This window comes from Dermacentor albipictus, chromosome 5, assembly GCF_038994185.2.
Source record: "Dermacentor albipictus isolate Rhodes 1998 colony chromosome 5, USDA_Dalb.pri_finalv2, whole genome shotgun sequence".
NCBI classification, from domain to species: domain Eukaryota; kingdom Metazoa; phylum Arthropoda; class Arachnida; order Ixodida; family Ixodidae; genus Dermacentor; species Dermacentor albipictus.
The window spans coordinates 126432814-126452192 of NC_091825.1; the positions used below are offsets into that span (position 1 = coordinate 126432814).

At 46.5% G+C, this 19379-nt stretch overlaps 1 protein-coding gene across 3 annotated transcripts in view; it reads right to left on the reverse strand.

The window, feature by feature from the left end:
* The window catches only part of LOC135913947 (patronin-like), a 58227-nt gene that overhangs the window by 18075 nt on the left and 20773 nt on the right, over positions 1–19379 (reverse strand). Inside the window, exons 1-4 of one of the 3 annotated variants that reach the window (XM_070538864.1) lie at positions 8978–9001; positions 5037–5351; positions 3138–3223; positions 1199–1692 (exon numbers count right to left, since the gene is read on the reverse strand). In XM_070538864.1, the coding sequence (XP_070394965.1) occupies positions 1199–1692; positions 3138–3223; positions 5037–5351; positions 8978–8986 (904 nt within the window). In that variant the 5' untranslated portion in view covers positions 8987–9001. Of the gene's footprint in view, positions 1–1198; positions 1693–3137; positions 3224–5036; positions 5352–7954; positions 8093–8977; positions 9002–19379 lie in introns of those variants that run through there. The other 2 variants (XM_065446647.2, XM_065446646.2) reach the window with 2 other exon arrangements.

Below are 19379 nucleotides of genomic sequence, written 5' to 3' on the forward strand. Positions count from 1 at the left end.
TGTTGCGTCGCTGTATCTGCTCCAACGAGGTGATGCCCTCTCCTCCATGCTCTCCCCTAACCATGGTGACCTACTTTCACATGTCACTCCATCATTCCGGATTTCCCATGAAGCACCAGTTTCTATAGCAACAGCAGATAAAACCTTTCCCGTCTTGAGGTTGCGCTCTTCCCTCCGAAAGGTATCCATCACTGTCACTGAGCCAGCGGACGTGTGCTGTTGCTACTTTATCTGGACGATTGTGTCTCGCATGATTGTGTCTCGTTGGCATTATTGTTTTCACTTTTCCGGCTATTGATGCATGCATCAAAATTAAATTTTATTTTTCCATTTTTTCATGATAGAGGCTGGAAACATTAGTATGTGATTTTTAATTATTTTAATCAACTTGTGAAATAATTAACAAAAACTAAATAATATTTGGAATCAGCATGAGAAACTAAACAAGTATACCTAATTTCATCAAGATTGATCAAAAAGTGATGATAAAAACAAGTTCACTTTCAGAGCCAGGCTGCTCCCATAAGCATGTCAAGGACAAGCATGGATGAATTCATATGTTCATAAAATTTATTCGAAATACCTGCAGCGCGCAAAGGCATTACTGCAGGGGGGGAAGAATACATATACATGTTGGACTTGGGAACGGTGCCCGCATCTACACATGGCATTCAATGTAAAATGCTTTACTAAAGGATGAAGAGTTTTGCGACTGAGTTTGTGCCCAGCCCATCTAAGCATAAGACACACGAGATTGAGAGATAGTGCTTTACACAATGTTATATGTGGGCACGTGTGCACACGCAAGCACATGCACACACACAAATGAAACAAACAAAAGGACATTTGCCACTACAGTGCAATCTGCAGCACACCGACTGTGACAGTTTCAGCCTTAATTGCCCAAACATGAGTCTGGTCACTTTGATTTCATTATGTTTAATTGCTGTTCATACAAGCAAAGTTTAGTCCTGCAGCTGTGTGTGGCTCGTTGAGGACAGACAAAGGTGAAAAACACTTCTCTTGCATCTCAAATCTCTTGCATTCAGCATATTGGGGTTGGGGATGAGGTTGTTTATGACATGACGACAACTACCAACAGCAACAACTACATCGCTTTTTCTAACAAGGGAAGAAGCTCACAACCGCTATTGCAGCACATCTAAAACAATGTAAAAAAAGAAGAGAGGAGTCTTACCCTGAAGAGAGTTTTCAGCACTGGGCGGATCGTACCGCAGTCCCGGCCGTCGCACACACTTTGCCGGCCGGATCTCAAACACAAACATGAGGTCGGCAAGGAGGGCGAGAAGGTTTTGACGGATGGAAGGGTGCACAAAGAGCACATCCTCCACCGTCAGGAAGAACACATCGTGCGGCAAATGCGCATCACAGAAGCGCTGGCTCAGCTGCAGGTTGTAAAGCGAGTCGGCTAGGCTGTCGCCCGGCAGGCACAGGTCGTGCCAGGGCAGGTGCTGCGGGCAGTAGAAGCTGAGCAACGCGGCCAGCGCACAACCGTCATTCAGGTCCGCCAGGTCCTGCAGCACAGGCGGGCCCCCAACAGGCGGCTGCCCGGGCCCCAGCTCGTCCTCGATGCGGTGCCGCATCTTCACTGAGCACTTGTTCAGCCAGAGCAGCGCTGCATCCTCTGCGTCCACGGGAACTTCCTCCGGGTAGCCGACAGCTGAAAACCGTCTGCAGGAAGAACAGTGACCCCTCGCCATTGCTTACAGTGTACAGTGTGTTTTGCTGTTAAAGGACCCCTCACTAGGCTTAGGCACTGAAAACAGACAAGTGCAGCGCACCGATCGCACACTCACGATTGTGTATGTATAAGAATCAAACCATGCAGCAAGAACAGAAAAAGAAAGCATCCAAAGCTCATGAGATAAATGGTACGTGGTCTCTCGGCTCTTGTATGTGAGAAGGCAGAGAATAAAAGTTGCTTGCAGGCACTAGTTGAGGCAAAGGTAGAGAGTACTGATGTTATCAGTAAAGCTCACCTCCTAGCAGAACGGCGACACAAATTAAATTTGTTTTGTCTCCTCTAATAATGAACTAGTTTGAAAATTTGTTGTGGTAAAACACTTCCTAGATGGCACTTAACAACTTCCAGTATACAAGCAAAATTTCAGATGGAGTCTGGTGACAGGCCCTTTCACTTTGCTAGCATCCTAAGCTGCAAGTGTCAGCTGAAGCTATGTCCACATGCGACACAAGCACCCGAGTAGTAAAGCCCCAGTGCCACTCAAATCAGAGTGATTGTACAGAGCGACTGCCCAGCGATAGTACTAGAGGGGGACAATTAGCATGTTGTATGTTCTAAAAAAAAAAATTAAATTATGTGGTTTTACGTGCCAAAACCACTTTCTGATTACGAGGCACGCCATAGTGGAGGACTCCGGAAATTTCGACCACCTGGGGTTTTTTAATGTGCACCTAAATCTAAGTACACGGGTGTTTCCGCATTTCGCCCCCATCGAAATGCGACAATGTATGTTCTGCAAGAGGTAAACATGCCACTGCAAATGAGATAAAAAAAACACTGATAAGCCACCTGATGGAATTTCTGTCACCCTAGTGACACATTCCATTTATTTAACATAACACCATTTTGGCCATTAATGGCACTGACTAACACAGGACTAAATTTAGTACAAAAAATGTGGATGAGGTGATAAATGTCACTACAGCTCAATTAGTGGAGCATCACATGGGTCATGCAGAAGAGGTGGGTATGGCTCCGAACGGCCACAAGCTGCCTGCCAATCTGTTTACTTTAATGTCTCCTTTCATTTTATCTGAAAATTTCAATTGAAAGAACAGTCAATTTTTTTCCCATGCTTTCCTTGATTTCATTGTCTGTTAGCTTCATCCACTTGTAAATAATAAGAGAAATCAAGGTCCTCAGTGTACCATTACTCTTGTCACTCATAATACATGTGAGAATAATAATCAATATTTTTACGCCTCAGGAGGAAGTTAACAGAAAATGAATATGCTGGCTGGTCATACCTAACAGCTCAAAAGCCCATTGTACACAGCCATACCATGCTTAAACTTGAAAATTCGCAAGCAAATTACAAGTCTTGCGCCAAGGAGAAACTGGACACGTCCGGCATCCGGCCAATTGAACTTACCTGACCACTTCAAAGACCTTGATGGGTATGAGCACTTCTTTGATGTACAATTCCATAATGCCATTGATGACAGCCATGTGGGCACTCTGTACAGCAAGAGAACAAGCACTGAGAACATGCCCCAAATGTTTCTTTCATAAACTGCGCTCACTCAAATGAAACGTATTAGTCAAAAAGCATTTGTAGATCACCTTTGTCACTTAGTTATGCGAACTGTACTCATGAAGCAACCTTATTTGCGAAGGTTCGTGCAGAACTTTCACTCAATGCACAAGGACAATTCAAGGATTTCAAGGATGACAAAGACCGAACTTCAAGGAGAGGAAACAAATCATACTTGTACACAAACACTGGAAAATAATGAAATCTTGTTTGTTTTTCCTGCAATTTCTCGCAGCTAAGTAGTTGCTGAGTACGACATGCGCTTTGAGCACTTCAAGTACCTTTTCAAGCTTGCCTTTTCCATTGTAACGATGTCCTTCTAGCATAATGGTTAGTAGTCTCCGACTTCAGTCAAAGATACTGGTCACATTAAAGACAAATGGCTGAAACTTACTTTTCACCAGCCATTTCTAGAGCTTAGGGCATGAAATTGGAGCCATGCTGGCTGCGGTACGAAACTAGCCAAAACAACGAAAATAGTGGTACGACTTGGTCCCTTGATCTGGCTTTGTCTAGTTCCATGATGGCAATGGTAATTTAAACATGCCTGTCATTGATGGCTGTGGACACTTCACATTTTATCACTTAGCGGCACTATGAAAAAAATATATATCCATGGTCATTTCCCGATACACAGAGTCTATGGTATAGCTGTAATGCGGAGTTTGTTACTTTGAATGTTCAATAATTGTCCCCAACCTCAGTTTTTAAGGAACACATTCATTTTCAAGGAACTTTAAAGGGGCCCTGAACCATTTTTTATCAAAGTGGAGAAAGACGTTTGAAGTGAAAATAGGCTATTTCAGAAGCACTCTGCCACAAAAAGAACTCCAAAGCGTTCAGCAGAAGCGGAGTTATCGGCAATCAAACACGGCCTCAACTGTGCTCCCCTTCCTCCTCCAATGCCTTGCACAGCGAAGGCTACGGCGGAGACATGACCGTGGCACACAGTTCAAATTTCTGATTTGGTGCCTATGCCATGCTAACCATAAGCAAAACGCGGCTGTCCTCAGAGAGCTGCAGTGCACTTAGCCACTGGACTCGTGGTGACACCTCGCGGCGGCCGCGGTGTAGCCGAGTGCAGCGACCAATAGCAGCCGCATATTGGAGTGTGCTTTATGACGAAATAAAGCACACAGAAATGAGCGAGGAGCATGGGGTTTTCGAAACGAGAGCGTTTGAAAAAAACATGACTTCGCACTCCGCTTGCGAGCTCCATGGACCGCGTACGGCAGCAGAACTTGGCTGAGATGTTCACAACAGCATATGCTACCCGCGGACTATGTTATTTCACCAAGCCCGAGAGGTGGTTCAGGGCCCCTTTAAGAGCCCTTGAGTTTCTTTTTCCAAATTCGAGTGTTTTCAACTATTTCAAGGAGGTATACGGACCTTGATTCACTCTTCCTTAAAGGGACATTAAAGAGAAAGATGACTTGAGCTGTATCAGTAAGTTACTCTTCCACAATACCAAAACAGCTGCTCTTACTGCAAGAAGTATGGTAAGGCAGAAAGGCACAAAAATATAAGACAGGCAGTGTCGACACCTTGAAATTCCCGCATGAATTCCAAATTGAAACTTTGGCCTTCATTTTCTTTTCTAATAATCACCCTATTACTGAGAGATCAATGAAAGTATAATTTTTCAAGAAAACATTATCAATTTGGACTGATTCAGTGTTTCTCTCTACGCTGACGATGTACCCTCAACAGCAGTTACTCTAGAAACAAGCTACAAACCATGCGCAGCGGAGCAGTCTGGGCAAGCACAGTCTCGGTGAGGGGGGTGTGGTCGGCAGGTGGCTCAACCTCAACACCCTTGCGCTGCAGTGCCTGCACGACGCCCTGGTGGCTGAGGCTGTGATAGTTGGGGTCGGCATAGATGTTGGCCAGCGCAAGGCAGTACAGCTCGCCACTGGCCAGCGCCTGCACAAGCTGCGGCCGCAGCCGGTCCTGTTCCGCCTGGTCCCGATAGAAGACCTCACGCAGCTCGGGGGGCACCCGGTTCTGGTGTGCCTTGGACACCAGCCACAGCACGGATGCTCGCTGCTTGGCCTGCATGCGTACACACACACCATATAATTTACTTGCTAACACATAAGTGTTCTTTTGCACTAAGGCAATATGCTATCCAAAGCGCTGCTGCTGCATGAAGGGCCGTAATTATTCAACTCTTGCACATACAAACACACAAAAAAATCTTGGGATTAATTATCCACCTAAGGAGTTGGGTTGAGGGAAGTGTGCTGCAAATGGTGATGCAGTATTACTCAAAGATCCCAGAGCTGTACAATGATATGAGGGCACCATAGTAGATAGTAGAAATGCCGATTAATTACAGCCACCTAGGGTTTCTTTAACACATTGACTATGTCGTGAGCCACCGGTAGGTCACAGCAGTTATTCCCGCTGCATGGCTATGCAAGGCTTTCCTGTAGTGCAAATGCGACACCTTTGCTAGAAATCAATGAAAAGAAAGAAGAATTGTTGTTTCTGGTCTAACACATTATGGCGCTATCTGTCTGCACCTTGATGAAGTTTCAAAGGAGCACAACTTCCTGGTGACTTCACGAGTGGGTTCTGACACATTAGGCATTGAGACTTCAAAATGTACTGCTGCAGTGAACGTGTTAATGTGCATCCGAAGCATGACATGCGAGCATTTTGCCTTCCTTTCCCATCAGAACGCGGCCACCGTGACTGGATATCGAGCCTCCAATGTTGTGCTCAGCTACCATGGCAAGTATACTTTTGCAGAATGCAAAGATATTGTGCAATGCGTTTAGTTAAGTGCAATCTTTCTTCTTTCAAACTTAGTTCACTCTTGCACAAAGAGATTGTGCTGAGAACCATGCTTAGTTTAAGCAGTACTGCATAAACGTGACGCTGACGATAAAACACAAAGTCACTAATTGTGAGATATTAAAGTAACTAAAAAAAACTTACATGAGCAAAGCATTAGTGATGAAAAGAAAGGCCAACAATGCACTACAAACACCCTACACTGATTGACTATTACGATTAAAAGGAATGACGCATAAAAGATGCATAGTTCAGAATGTAAGTTGAAGTGCTAAGAATGCTTGACAAAATTCTGCACCTTAATCTCCCCTTTTTTCAGAATTGCAGACAGAGACCATATTTTTCTATTTCATTTTTCATTCTTTTTACTCTTCGTCATTGATTCCCCTATCAAAATGTCCCATATGACACATGAAACATACGTATTCATATCATCATCATCATCATCATGTTTTATGTCCACTGGAGAACGAAGGCCTCTCCCTGCGATCTCCATTACCCCTGTTTTGCACCAACTGATTCCAACTAGCGCCTGCGAATTTCCTAATTTCATCGCTCCGCCTTGTCTTCTGCCGTCCTCGACTGCGTTTCCCTTCTCTTGGTACCCATTCTGTAACCCTAATGGTCCAATGGTTATCTAACCGCCACATTAGATGGCCTGCCCAGCTCCATTTTTTTCTCTTGATGTCAATAGAATATCGTCTATACCCGTTTGCTCTCTGATCTAAACCGCTCTCTTTCTGTCTCTTAACGTTCTTAATATTCATATGAGATTATTGAATTTGTTGCATACGTGCCATACCGAGATTTTTCGGTAAGGTGGGTTACGACTCGCATGCCACTGCGCCGCCGTTATCCGTGGTATCGGCCATTCGGCGTTACAACGTTATAAAATGCGGGCCCCGACATGCAACACCGTTACACAAATCACACAGCCATTAAAAAACACAGCCAATACTCCACAATTTCCAGGTACCGTCTTACTGATATCTTGCATGTCACTGCTAACGAATCAAAATGACGTGCGTAGGTGAGATAACACGCTCGAGAAAATTTAGAAAACATGAAATTTGACTGCAACTTGTAGGCCAGAGTATAGAATGAAAAATGTAAATCATATATTTCAAGTACACTTTTTCGTAATTACACGATTACGTAATGTTGCCTACAAGTTCCTACGCCAGGCATTTATCTCACATTAAATCGCGAGGAAGGGCGCAGGCGACCCGCGAACGTGCACCCGAAAGCAGGCCTCCGAGAAGCATCGTGCGGTGCGCATCATGGATGCCATGCATAGTCCGGGCGCCTTTATTATCATCATCATCATTTATTATTCCCTTAAGGGCCCCATGTGGGGTATTACATAAGGGGGAGGCAAAACAATTATACAAACGTCGAAGGAATGGTCATGTACAAAGCAAAAAAAGGCAACAACTGAAAAGACACTAAGAAGAACAGTCCGCAATTGGGCTGTAATGACGCGCACTTTCATAAGTAAGTCAACCATCGGTGATACGCCAGCATTAGTAAGTGTAGGGGCTTCAAGAGCTCAAGAGCTAACGCAATGACGCGACAACTGTTGCGCACTTGATGGGTACTATTCCAAGCAGAAGGCACCCATTTCCTTACTTTCATCTTGAGCACTGGCTTCAGTTTCAGTTTCCGGGAACTGTGCACGCCTTCGTAACAGACTATAAATAACATTCATAATGGTAACAGCGCGAACAAAACGGTGACAGTGAAAGGACACAGGACGATCGCTGTCTCTGTGTGTGTCAACGCTCGCGCATGTGTCCTTTCACTCCGTCGTCGTTTCGTTCGCGCTTTTACCATTATGAATGTATGTACCTACTCACCCAACTTTCCAGTGGCAATAACATTCAGTTTTTCCAAAATGGCAGGCTGTGTCGTAGATCCACAACTCTCGGCAAACGAGGCGGACTGCCATTTTTTCTACTACGACGCGTCACATTCAGGGAGGAGGAGGAGGAAAAAAGGGGGAGGGGGATCAATTTCTCTAAAGGGTGTTGGGGGGATGCACTGCCGGCGGCCGCTCGACCAAAGCGCGTGCATGAAAATCGTTTCATTAGGAAGGGATCACCGCACCGCCAGCTGGTCTGCCCCACGCACGCAACGGCGGCGCGCCGGAATACCCGCGCGCCCATTGAGGGGATTTCGCGCGTGTTTGCGGAGGCCCCAGCGGCGGCGGCGGCCCGCACAAACACACGCAGAGTGCGGTGTGCGTGGTTTACGGCGGCCAGAGCCAGCGATCCGAGCGTCGGCCGAGCGCGGCGCGCCCACGGCACGACCCACGAGTCGGCGGCCTTGGCAAGAACCCTCGCGCGCGACGAACGAATGCTGCCGCAGCCGCCGGAGGCGTTCGGGGCTGCCCGCCCAACGCCCCCCACGACCACGCGCGCGTCGGCGCACCTTCGTGTTCGCCCTCGCCTCGCACTCTCACGCCGGACGAGCAGTCCGTGTGGGGTACCGTCGGTCCGAGCAGCACCGGCAGACTTCCAGCAGCCCTGCACGCGCAAAAAGACGCGAGACCGTAGTACGAAGATCGGTTAGAGTATGGGGACGGTTGGAGCACGATCTCCTCTTTTCGCACGACGATAGCGCTGCGCGATCTTTAGCGGCACGTGATCGATCAGGCAGATGATCCACCCCTTTCGGGACTGCTTGGAGTGCATCGTTATTGCCGAGCGAAAAGATGATAGAAGAACGCCCCCCCCCCCCCCCCCCACCCGTTTGTCGCATTGCGTGTAGAGGTCGAAATGCGGTCTCTCAGCGTCCGATTCATACCATCACGATATATCAGAACACGAACTGTTCACAACAAACAAGTCGACCTCGTTAGCCGCGGTGGGCGCAGTTACCTCGATCATTTGGCACGTGCTGTAAAATCAGAGAGAATAAAAAGAAAACATGAAAGCGTCACAGACGACTCTTGCTTTCGAAGGGTAGGTTTGTGTCGCCTGTACGCTGCTGCCACACTTCGTTCGAGCGATCATGCGCAATCGCCCAAACATGTTCCTGAACGCAGCCGTGCCCAAGCAAGCAACCAAACGGAAAGGAAGGGGACACCTAAGGCGCCAGCGCGCAACACCTGGCGTCTGCCAGCTACTATCAAGGCAGCGCTAAATTCCCTTTGGCTCTTGCGTCAGGCACGCAGCCATGACTTATGCAAGACTATTTGTCGCCTGGAAAAGGCTGCGTGTACGAGTGCCTTGTAATATCAATGAATTGAGGCTCAGGATACGTTTCACCGTGGTTTAAAGGGACAGTAAAGGAAAATATTAAGTCGACTGTGTCGATAGATTCTTCGTCTAGGAGTCTGTCATCGTTTCTTGTGTGCCAATGTGTTACTTTGTTGCGTAGAAAATAGCTGCCGCAGGTGTCGCTGCTGCTCCTCAATTTCAACCGCCCGCGCCACAGCGCACGAGTTGGCGTAATCTTTAAGTGGGTGCATGGATGATGCATGGAGGAAGAAAAATATAGAAAGGAGCACTGTGTCACACAGGCAGCCTTGGCAAGAGAAGCCACAGCGGTGGTCCAACACGTGACCTCTTGCGTCGAGATCATAGAGCAAGAATCGAGATTTGCTGAGGCGCTTGGTTCCCAGTAAATAAGCCAGTAGTTTTCATTCGGTGCGCGCTTGTTCGACTGCTATGCCGTGGCATTGCCTGCTGAGCGGAAACACTAAAACCAGAGTCCTTTAATGCTTTGACGAACACTGCTAAAACCAACCGCGCTTTCCGACTTTCGATCACTAGTTGGGCCACCAGGCTGGCTTCAATCACGTTGCGGTATGCGCCCTCCTATCTTTTTCTTACTCTATGGATGGATAGATGGGATTGAAGGATCGATAGATGTATGGATGGATGCTATGAGCGTCCCATTTGAAACGGGACGATGGCTCGCGCCACCGAGATTTTTTCTTCTTACTTTGACTAATGTCTAACAGACAAACATTTCCCATTCTATGGTGCCCTTTGTGAATGAGTCAGTACTAAAGTGACAGGAAAGGTACTAGAGTCCACAACAGGTGGCGCCACTCCAATTTTCCATTTTTCTCTTTTCACACTTACTAAAGCTCTATTCTCGCTACGCATGACGAAATTATTAGATGCCTAATCTTTCAATCTAGCTCGACTTAATATTTTCCTTCATTGTCCCTCTAAGCTGAGGATACAGAGAAATACTAAATCAGCCTCGGACAGGCATACCGACCCTCAGAGAACTATTTCTGCAGTTCTTCGGCGGCAAAAGACTGGCTCAGCGCAAAATAAGAAAGCCAAATTTTGCTTCTCGAACAACGCGCCGATTCTGCTAGGTTGCTGATGCCAATATGACGTCACAGACGCCGCAAACATGACGCAAAGGTGACGTATTTTTCGCAAATAGTTTTCGCGCGCTTCTGTGCAGGAAAATTGCACAAGTGTTGCGAAAATGAGTTCTTTTCGAATGCAGCGCGACTGTTCTTATTTGTAAACGATTAGCTAGACTCGGCCAGATTAATGCTAAAATACATGACGGCACCAAGAGCTGCTGCCTATGGCTGGTGCAGGGTTTGCAAGGTGAAGTCGCTACCTGGATTTTTTTTTTCTTTTTGCAATTTTTGCTGCTTGCAAATCTAGTTGTGCAACCAACCAATGTACTATAATAGCTTGACCTCATTCTCATTAGGGCCCCTTTTAAAAAGATAATGCGACTGTTCGTTCGATGTTGTTTCCAAAGGCGTTTGCGGTATGTGAAGAGCAAGCGCACGTTCCAAAAGCATTACACACGCTGTCGTAGTGAGATATCGCGCAAGCATTCTCTGTGACCCAGAGAGATATGGGAGCATTGCGAGTTTCGAAGATAAAATGAGAAAAAGAAAGAAATACCGCGACAATGCAATTTTTGTCCAGAGCGCGTTACACATAGCGTTCGACGTATATCGAAAGATTAACATCTGGGCAAACGTAGAGTTTTCTTACTGTGGGGAACTTGGTAGGAACCCGTGAGCCATGTTGTGGTAGAATTCCACAATTCAATTTTTTTTAACCCTTTCAGGCGCTGCGTACACAATTGTATGCACCAAGGTGTTGCATCAACAACAAAAGCATTGATGAAAGTAAAAATATTTAAATTGTGTTGCGTACAACTTGAAACACTTCTGATTAGAATAGCGCTGTAAGTTTGCAAGTTTGAATAACAGGTGCAGAATGTTTTAGTAAATGTTTTAATAGAACGAGTGAGAAGGTAGGCAGCTGGGTATTTTTTATCGGTGTCAGTATGTCGTTTGTAGCAGGTTGACTTCTTTCGTTGTTTTTTTCACAACGTTTTCCACCAGGCATTATTTTCAAGTGGCTGGATAGGTGCTTTTCAATCCTGCTAGACATGAAATAGCTAATGTTTTCACATATGATGTTTCTGTCATGGTTTTTCACATGGAGTCCACATTCTGTAGACCTGACAAAACTCACTAAAAGAATTCAAAATTCTTATATGCTTTTTATGATTCTGAAGAAGTAAGAAATGCAGTGAAATAAGTTTTCAATTAACAGAATTAACCGACATCTAAAAGGGTTAAATTCGGCCGAGGTCGCCGATTTGCAGGCGTATCCGCTGATTAGAGACAAACCTGCAGGCCTCTATATGCCCAATAAAGGCTGTAATACGACCTTTATCGCATTCCAGCAGGCGGAGGCGACCTTTGTCGTCAAAGCCGGTCTGCGCAGTCAAATATGTTCCTTTAATTGGTTCATGCGCCCCACCGATGACTATAGCGCCATCCTATACTACTGAACACTCATTCATTCAGCATACGGTACGGTGCGGTATAGAGTAATGCGCAAAACAGATTCACGACAACGTCGACCGATAGAATCGTGCGACCGGAAGTGTTCTGGTGTAGCAGTCGCATTCCTGCCACCGCGAGCATCGACGAAAGGATCCACAGCTCCGCAAATGCCCAAAGAAAAAAGGCAGCAGTTCACGGCGCAAAACCGGCAGACGGCAGCAGCAGCGCCCTGAGGTAGCCCCCTCGGAAATGCGCACCGCCAGAGGCATGGCCTCAGGAATCGGAGCGCACCCGCCGATGTCGGAGGAGACGCTGGAGGATACGCGGCATCTCACATGGACCTTACACGGCGCCACAGTCTCGCAATACGGGTGTTCCCAAAAAGGAGCCGCGGGTACTTTGCATATATACCTCAACATGTCACCGCCCGAGAGCGTGGCCCTCTTCCGCAGCCCCTTCCCCTTCACGCTCGCTCGCTCCCTCTCCCCCCCCCCCCCAACCCCGCCCCAGTTTCAAACATGCATCGTACGTACTACATGCACGCGCTATAGGAGGCGCCCTTATAACGATCCAGCGCGCTTCGCTGTCTAAACATCCCGGACGGTTGGCACGAATGCAGCCTATACAACGAACGCGAGGTCAGTCCAATCGGTCAGGGGCGCTCTTGACAAAGTGAGGAGCGGCGTAGAGAGCGCTATGCGCACAAACGCCATGGGCGTGTAGAAAGGAGGCGACGCATTGAAGCCAAGTATAGTTACGGGAAAATATTGGCAGCATTTGGCGCCGCTTGTGCCTTGGAAGCAAACGAAAAAATAATAATAATAATAACGACAGCCTCGTTTGTCCTTACAAGATTTCGAACCACAGAAAATTTTTCGCACCTGACCAATATGACAACGCGCTCAACACCCCCTTCTTGCCGACAGCTACAGAGGCGTTTACTGCGTTGCATCAACGCAATCACCCCCCTCCCCCTCCTCCCCCTCACACACACCCAACCGCACGCTCACACGCAACGTTGCTAGATTAGTAACGTTGGCACACACGCGAGCGCGCATATACACAAGTGCGCTCGTTAAACTCCAACCGGCACGCACTGGGGGGGTCTATTTCTTTAGTTTCGTACACTTTGCTCTCAAAAGAAAAGAAACAAAGAGAGAGGCTACCGAACCTCGGCAGCACAAAGCAGCCCTGTGACATGTGTCTGCTAATGAACACCATTGTCTTCTTTACACTCTCAATACCAAATGCCCAGCTTTTTTTCTTTTTCTTTTTCCCCACGCACTTATTTCGGCGGTGCACTCCTCTCTCGCGTTTTCCTCGTCACCGCCGTAACTGCCTGAAGAAGCATAAAACCCACCAGAATATCGCCGTTACTTCAAACATCACTTACAGCGCATACAAGGTCAAGGGACCGAAAGAACGACTAAGACAAGCGCTGCCACCTATGCCCGCACCCAAACCTTGCTTCAGTACATCGCCTTTAGTTAACGGTGCGCCGTCACATACCGAGCGAAAGTTTTGCCGGGGGTGGCGCGCCCGGGAAATTCAGGCACCTGTGGGTTCAACTTCTAATACCCATGAGGCGCGCCCCCGAGATGAACGCAACTTTTTGTTATTGTTGTTGTTGTTGTTGTTGTTGTTGTTGTTGTTCGCGCTTGCTACCGCCGACGTCTCCCATACACGGATTGTGCACGCACGATGGTCATCCGCGCAAGGTCGCACACACGCCTCCGTGCCCTCGTTTTCCTGTCGCATTAAAAACATCACGGCGGACCAAGCAGGATCTCGTCAGTCGCCGGAGGGGCTCGGCTTGGCTCGGCTCGGTCCCCGCTTTCGGAAGAGAGGCACGGCTACAGGCCGACCCGGAACATAACGCGGCGGCTCGTACAGAACAGACTCCGAAGAAGCGTTCCGAGATAAGAGGCTATTCTTGGGAGGCGCCGCAGAAGAATGCGCCGTCCCTTCCGGGTTCCAGACAATTAAACTGACATTACGACGCGACGCGTACGTCATCAAAGAAACACTTAAAAAGAAAAATAATTCGGAATGTATCCGTAGGTTACCCTTCCACAATGCATACAAAAAAAAAGGAACACTATCAGCGCAAGGAGACTTGGTATATTTAAGTAAGAAAAGAAGCAAAAAGAAAGGATCGGTCCACCAGAAAGACCCACCAGCTCGATGGGACGTCATGGATTTTGACTGCGGCTACTCAGGCCTAGTTGAATATTAACTGGCAAAGATGGGCTACGTTGTACTCTATATGAGCCAAAGAGTGAACTGGCCGAATTTCAAGAACTTTTGCCGAGTCGCAGGCACCCAAGTACGAAAAAAACAAAATTCTTTGAGATGCATGACGTCGCTCTAATGTACTTGCTCTGGGGTTTATGAGCGAATTGCGAAAAATGTAACTCGGACCTTCATTTTGTATCCCAATAATGAGCACCACGACATTAAAAAAAAGCGGTTTTAAAGAATAGTTTATCGGTCCAAATTGATTGAGTGTTACTTAAGCAATAAAGCAGATTGATAAAGTAGGTGTGCGCCAATATTCGCAATTTCGAATACAAATATTGTGCTATTCGATTCGAGAGTTCGCTTTTCGAAGTCCACGAATATTCGTTTCTGTTCGGGTACTAAAAGGGAAGACGACAGCTGTTGTGGTATGCGGGGGGAAAAAACGACGTAAGTGGTATTTAAGACATTACCGTAGTAGTCATTGAAGCAACATATACATTTACCTTTCCGGGGTTTTTTTTGTTTTTTTTTACGATTTACAAGCCTCTCAATTGACGCGCAACCTATAAATCACATCATGTAATTTCTTTCCTTATTTTCCTCCTTACTGGAAACCTCCATATGGTAATTTGTTTAGAAAAAGAACATATTCGGTATTGGATACGATATTGGGAGGTCGTGCTTCTCGAAATCCCGATAAAGTATTATTTAAGAACTTTATTTGCGTTCACTTCTCGGTAATCGGTTTATAATTAGAATAGGAAATGAAGGTCAAAATTCCATTCTTTAACTTTCGCGCCGAAGCATCAGCTCCCGCACGTACGTCAGTGTGACGTCACAAATTTCAGATATTTTTTCTCGCGTATTTGGGCTGTAATGGTGCAGGAAAAGTTCTTGAAACTCGCTAAGGCTTTGGCTCCTTTCTTCAGAATACACTGTGGTCCGCCTTTGCAGATAAAAAAAAAATTAACAAGACCAGAGAAGAAGCCGGCAAAATCCGCGACGCAACAGCGAACTAGTGCGGCAACTTCACGGCGGCGTCGCCACAATGATAGGAGCGGCCTTTTCTATTACTTTTTTTTTTGGTCAATAGTTTACGATAGCCGTGCGTCGTGCGACAGTTTGCTCGCGCGTGTGTACACAACCGCTGCCGTCAATGGCACGCACAACTTCAGGAATGTCGTTCACAACGTACGTATTGTATTTCTTCAAACTGCACGACGGTCTGCCACTTCTCTCTTCCTTTCTTTTTTCGTGCCGCGGTTCTTGAACAAAGTAGACAAATAAAGCGCGCCGGCTGAAAAGGCGGCACAAGGTGAACGACCTTTGCGGGCATTCACGGCGGCCGCCGCGGCACACTGAGCACGTTTCGATTTCCAGAGAGCGAGAAGGAAAGGCTGGCAGTTTGGAAGCCTCTGCCGGTATAAAACACCTCCGGTCGACGACGTCGTCTCCTTCAAACGCACGTCTCACGGATCTTGCGACACCCCCCCCCCCCCCCCCCCCACCCAAGCACGGCCGAAGCTCATTGGATAGATCACTTGCAAACAGTTCACGGAAAATTTGGAAAAAAAAAAGAAAAACACCAGCACGTTTACAGTACAGGAAATTATACAATCTCGCACTGTTGCGAGAACATTCTTACATCACAAGGATGCGAACGAGATGGCAGCGCGCCACTCTACACCACTTTCGAACTTCTAAACAGTTCCATATATCCAGCAGATTTTCTTCCTAATCCATTCTTTATGCATCCCTTACGTCTTCAGCCAACCAAAAAATACTGAGATTTTCTTTCTCCTCCTTTTTTTCGCTGTAATCATACGTCTCTATCGCCAACAACCCCTAAAGCCCAGTTAGCCGTCGAAACACGATAATTCTGTGCCTCTTACGCGAAAATACAAAATGCAGTGAATGCGATCACAAGCACGAAGCCAACTTAATTTACGGGAAATGTCAGAAAGCAGCTAAAGCTAATGCGACACGCCAAAGAAAGACGAAATAAAACACGGTTGGAGCGCGCAACAGTCTGATGCCTCATATTCAAAGGGCAACCCCGGCGTTAAGATAAGTGGGTAAATGCACAGGTCCTCCCTGCCACAGGTTATAGTGCGCCAATCAGCTCGGAAACATGGAAACATTTTAAATATTCGAAAAGCAAGGTACGTAACCGAAAGTGAACAGGACAGCTTGGAGACGCCCCTTATGATGACGTCAGTGCCCACCTTTGTAAACGAGTAGAGCGTTGGTACAGCGTCGTTCTCCAAGTGCCTACCGTATAGTTTGGCTTCGCCAGCCTGAAGGTTACCGCCAAGTTCAAGTATAAGCAACTTGCGAAAAACAACGAAGCCGCTGAATATGCTATACCACGAAAAAGTAGGTGTGCTTAAACACACAGTCGTCCTAATGGAGGCCGAAGACACGGTTCTTGCATCTACTCGCGTTTGCGCAATATGACTACTTGGCAAGCACCCGCTCCTCGGTCATCCTCGTCTGTTAGTAGGCGCTGACGTCAGCAAGCAAAGGCTGGTCGGTAAATGTTCATACATTCGGATGCACGAGCCGGGAGCATGTATGTGGCAATCCTTCAAAGTTATTTTAAGGGAAACTAAAAAGAAAAACAGAACTTTCAGTCGTATACCGTTAGGCACAAAAATGATCAAGAGTGTCAAAACAGAACACGTAGTAAAATTTTTGTTTAGATTCGCTGAGCTCGAAAAATCGCCGGAGTTGCCCTTTCATTATTCAATGAGACCGTTATTGCCTATTATTCCGCATCTGGGAGGGGTTCAGGCACCCGTCACCGTATTATTCCAGACGTTGGCTGAAGCGCGCCACAACGCTCGTGTCCAAGTGTTGGATTCTGCATGCATCCACGCACAGCCGTATAGCGCGGGTTGTCCGCGGAGCAGCTGTTTTCTCCAGAAGTGCGCGTGATTTAGCGCGCTCAGGGCCCGTACATGGTCGCTCCGCCCGTCCGTTCCGCCCTCGTCCGGTCGCGAGCGGAAGCCCGAAAAGCGGAAGGTGTCGCAAAATTCGATGCACGCTCAATCCGCACGAGCGGAACGCACGCGCACTCCTATTGGGCGACGCGGTCTGTTGACAGCTGGCAACCGTTCGGCGGAGCAAAGGTGTTCAAGGTTGGCAACGACCTTTGACAGCAGACGACACTGGCATATTTTTGCATATGTGATTTCAATTTTCCGCGTTCCGGCGAAAATGCGACTCCAGGCTGCCACATTCTGTTCTGCATGCCGTATGTGTTGCATTGGCACCGTCATCCTTCTTCGAAACATTGCACAGTCGTCTTATCTGCGCCACCTTTTACAGATGTATTGCAATCGCATCACGTCGCAGCACGCGACGTATTCTCGGATGATTACTTTCAGTGCACGCTGCCTTGGCTGGTTGAACAAAACATCTCTAATTATCCAACGTGATGCGTTCTACGTCACGCGAAACTGAGAGTGTCGCCGGAAGCGCGGTGGCGCGGTTTCTGTAGTGCTAGTGACAGCTTGCAAGAATACGGAACGCACGCACATCTGTCGCGGAATGCATTTGCGTAGGTCGCCAAGACGCACCTTTTTACCACTGAGCACGCGTGTGAGGCTCCGAGTACAGCTTGCTGACACGCTTGCTCGTGCTTTTTTTTTTTTCACTCTGCCAATTTTAAGAGAGTGCTTAAAGCAGTTGGATTCATGGAATGCATTTTCCTTAAATTATTTGCTCAGCGATGACTGAAGTTCTCACCGTGTGCAAAAAAAAAAGTTATGCATAAGTGGTTAACTTCATGCAGCAAGGAATTGAAGGTTAAGCAGTGAATCTACAATTCATTATGACTGGCTTAAAGCAATATGTATGTATAGCGGTGACCTTATGCAGATATATGCATACTCATGAGATATGTTTCCAAGGGGAGTACTTATTTGAAAGCATATAATTTACATTGCTGATAGGAAAACTTATTTTGAGTGAAATCAAACAATTGCATTCTTTCTTGCCAGCCTGGCTACCCAATATGTTGCCAGCTTACTACTTAACATACCTAATTTAACATTTCAACAATGTACAAACATTACCAAAGCACACAAAATTAAGCAGTACCTTGACAGGCATGCTCCCTCTCTCACCCATGGCACCAAACAAGGATATTCGATTCGAGATTGTTTGATACTGTCGGCATCATACATGCGTGTTCTATTTTGATTACTCTACTTATAAAAAATAAGCTCTAATCAGGTTATATGAGTTAGTTGGGCATGAGCTGCATGTTGTTTATGTATTTATGTAGTAACAACCTTGCTAGCTCATGCACAGCCATATTTTAGGAAAATGAAAAATGCATAGCGTAACATAAACAGCTGGCTAGTGCCTGTATTTATTTGAGAGCAAACCGACATTATCAAGTGTAGCTTAGCAGTGAGCTCAGTGACCTCTTGTGGTGTGAAAAGGTTGATGTAGTTAGTAGTTTTGTGTTTGTCTTTCTTACTTAGTTGCTGTTTTAACATGCACATGACAATGAAATGAAGGTGCGTAGGGCAGAAGACAGGGCCACACAAAAAGCGAGGAAACATTCTTTGTCATTTTTTTATTTCCATAACAAACCAGCGAATAGTTCCTTAGGTTCAGTTTTGTGAATAATGCACAAGGTGTTCTGCGTAAAACTGAAAGATTGTAGTGCTCTATTACCTATACACTATTTGGGTAGCCAAATGAACGATACTCCCATTAGCACTGTGAGAGCACAGAAATTTGCAGTCAAGAGGCCGCAGTGGCTCAGCCTCTGTGCCAAATGTAAAATTGTTCCAAAAGAAAACATGCATACTGGTGAATTGGGTATGCATTCACATCTGCTATTCAAATCCACACATCACAAGTAATCTTTCATTCCTTGGCACATTTCTCACCATTGTACAGACTTTGCTTCAGCGCTCTTTGTGTGCAGTAATATAACTTGGTAAATCAAAGCTGCGGTTATTCAGTACACTGAAAGAAACTTTGCGTGTGGGTTAGATAAAAATAATGCTCCTACATATGGGTCAGCTTAGTATTATCAGCCGTTTTGTTTACTAGTTCACTGTTACGCCTGAACTATACGGTGCCACTGGACAATGCTGTATCCCTGTAGGCACGCTAGAACAGCTTGGATATGCACAAACAATCCTTTACATCGCACTTAAATTAAGGTGGTGTAGATTTGCTGTCACAATGTGCTTGTAAGCATAACTGCCGAGCATTCAAAAAAGTGTTTG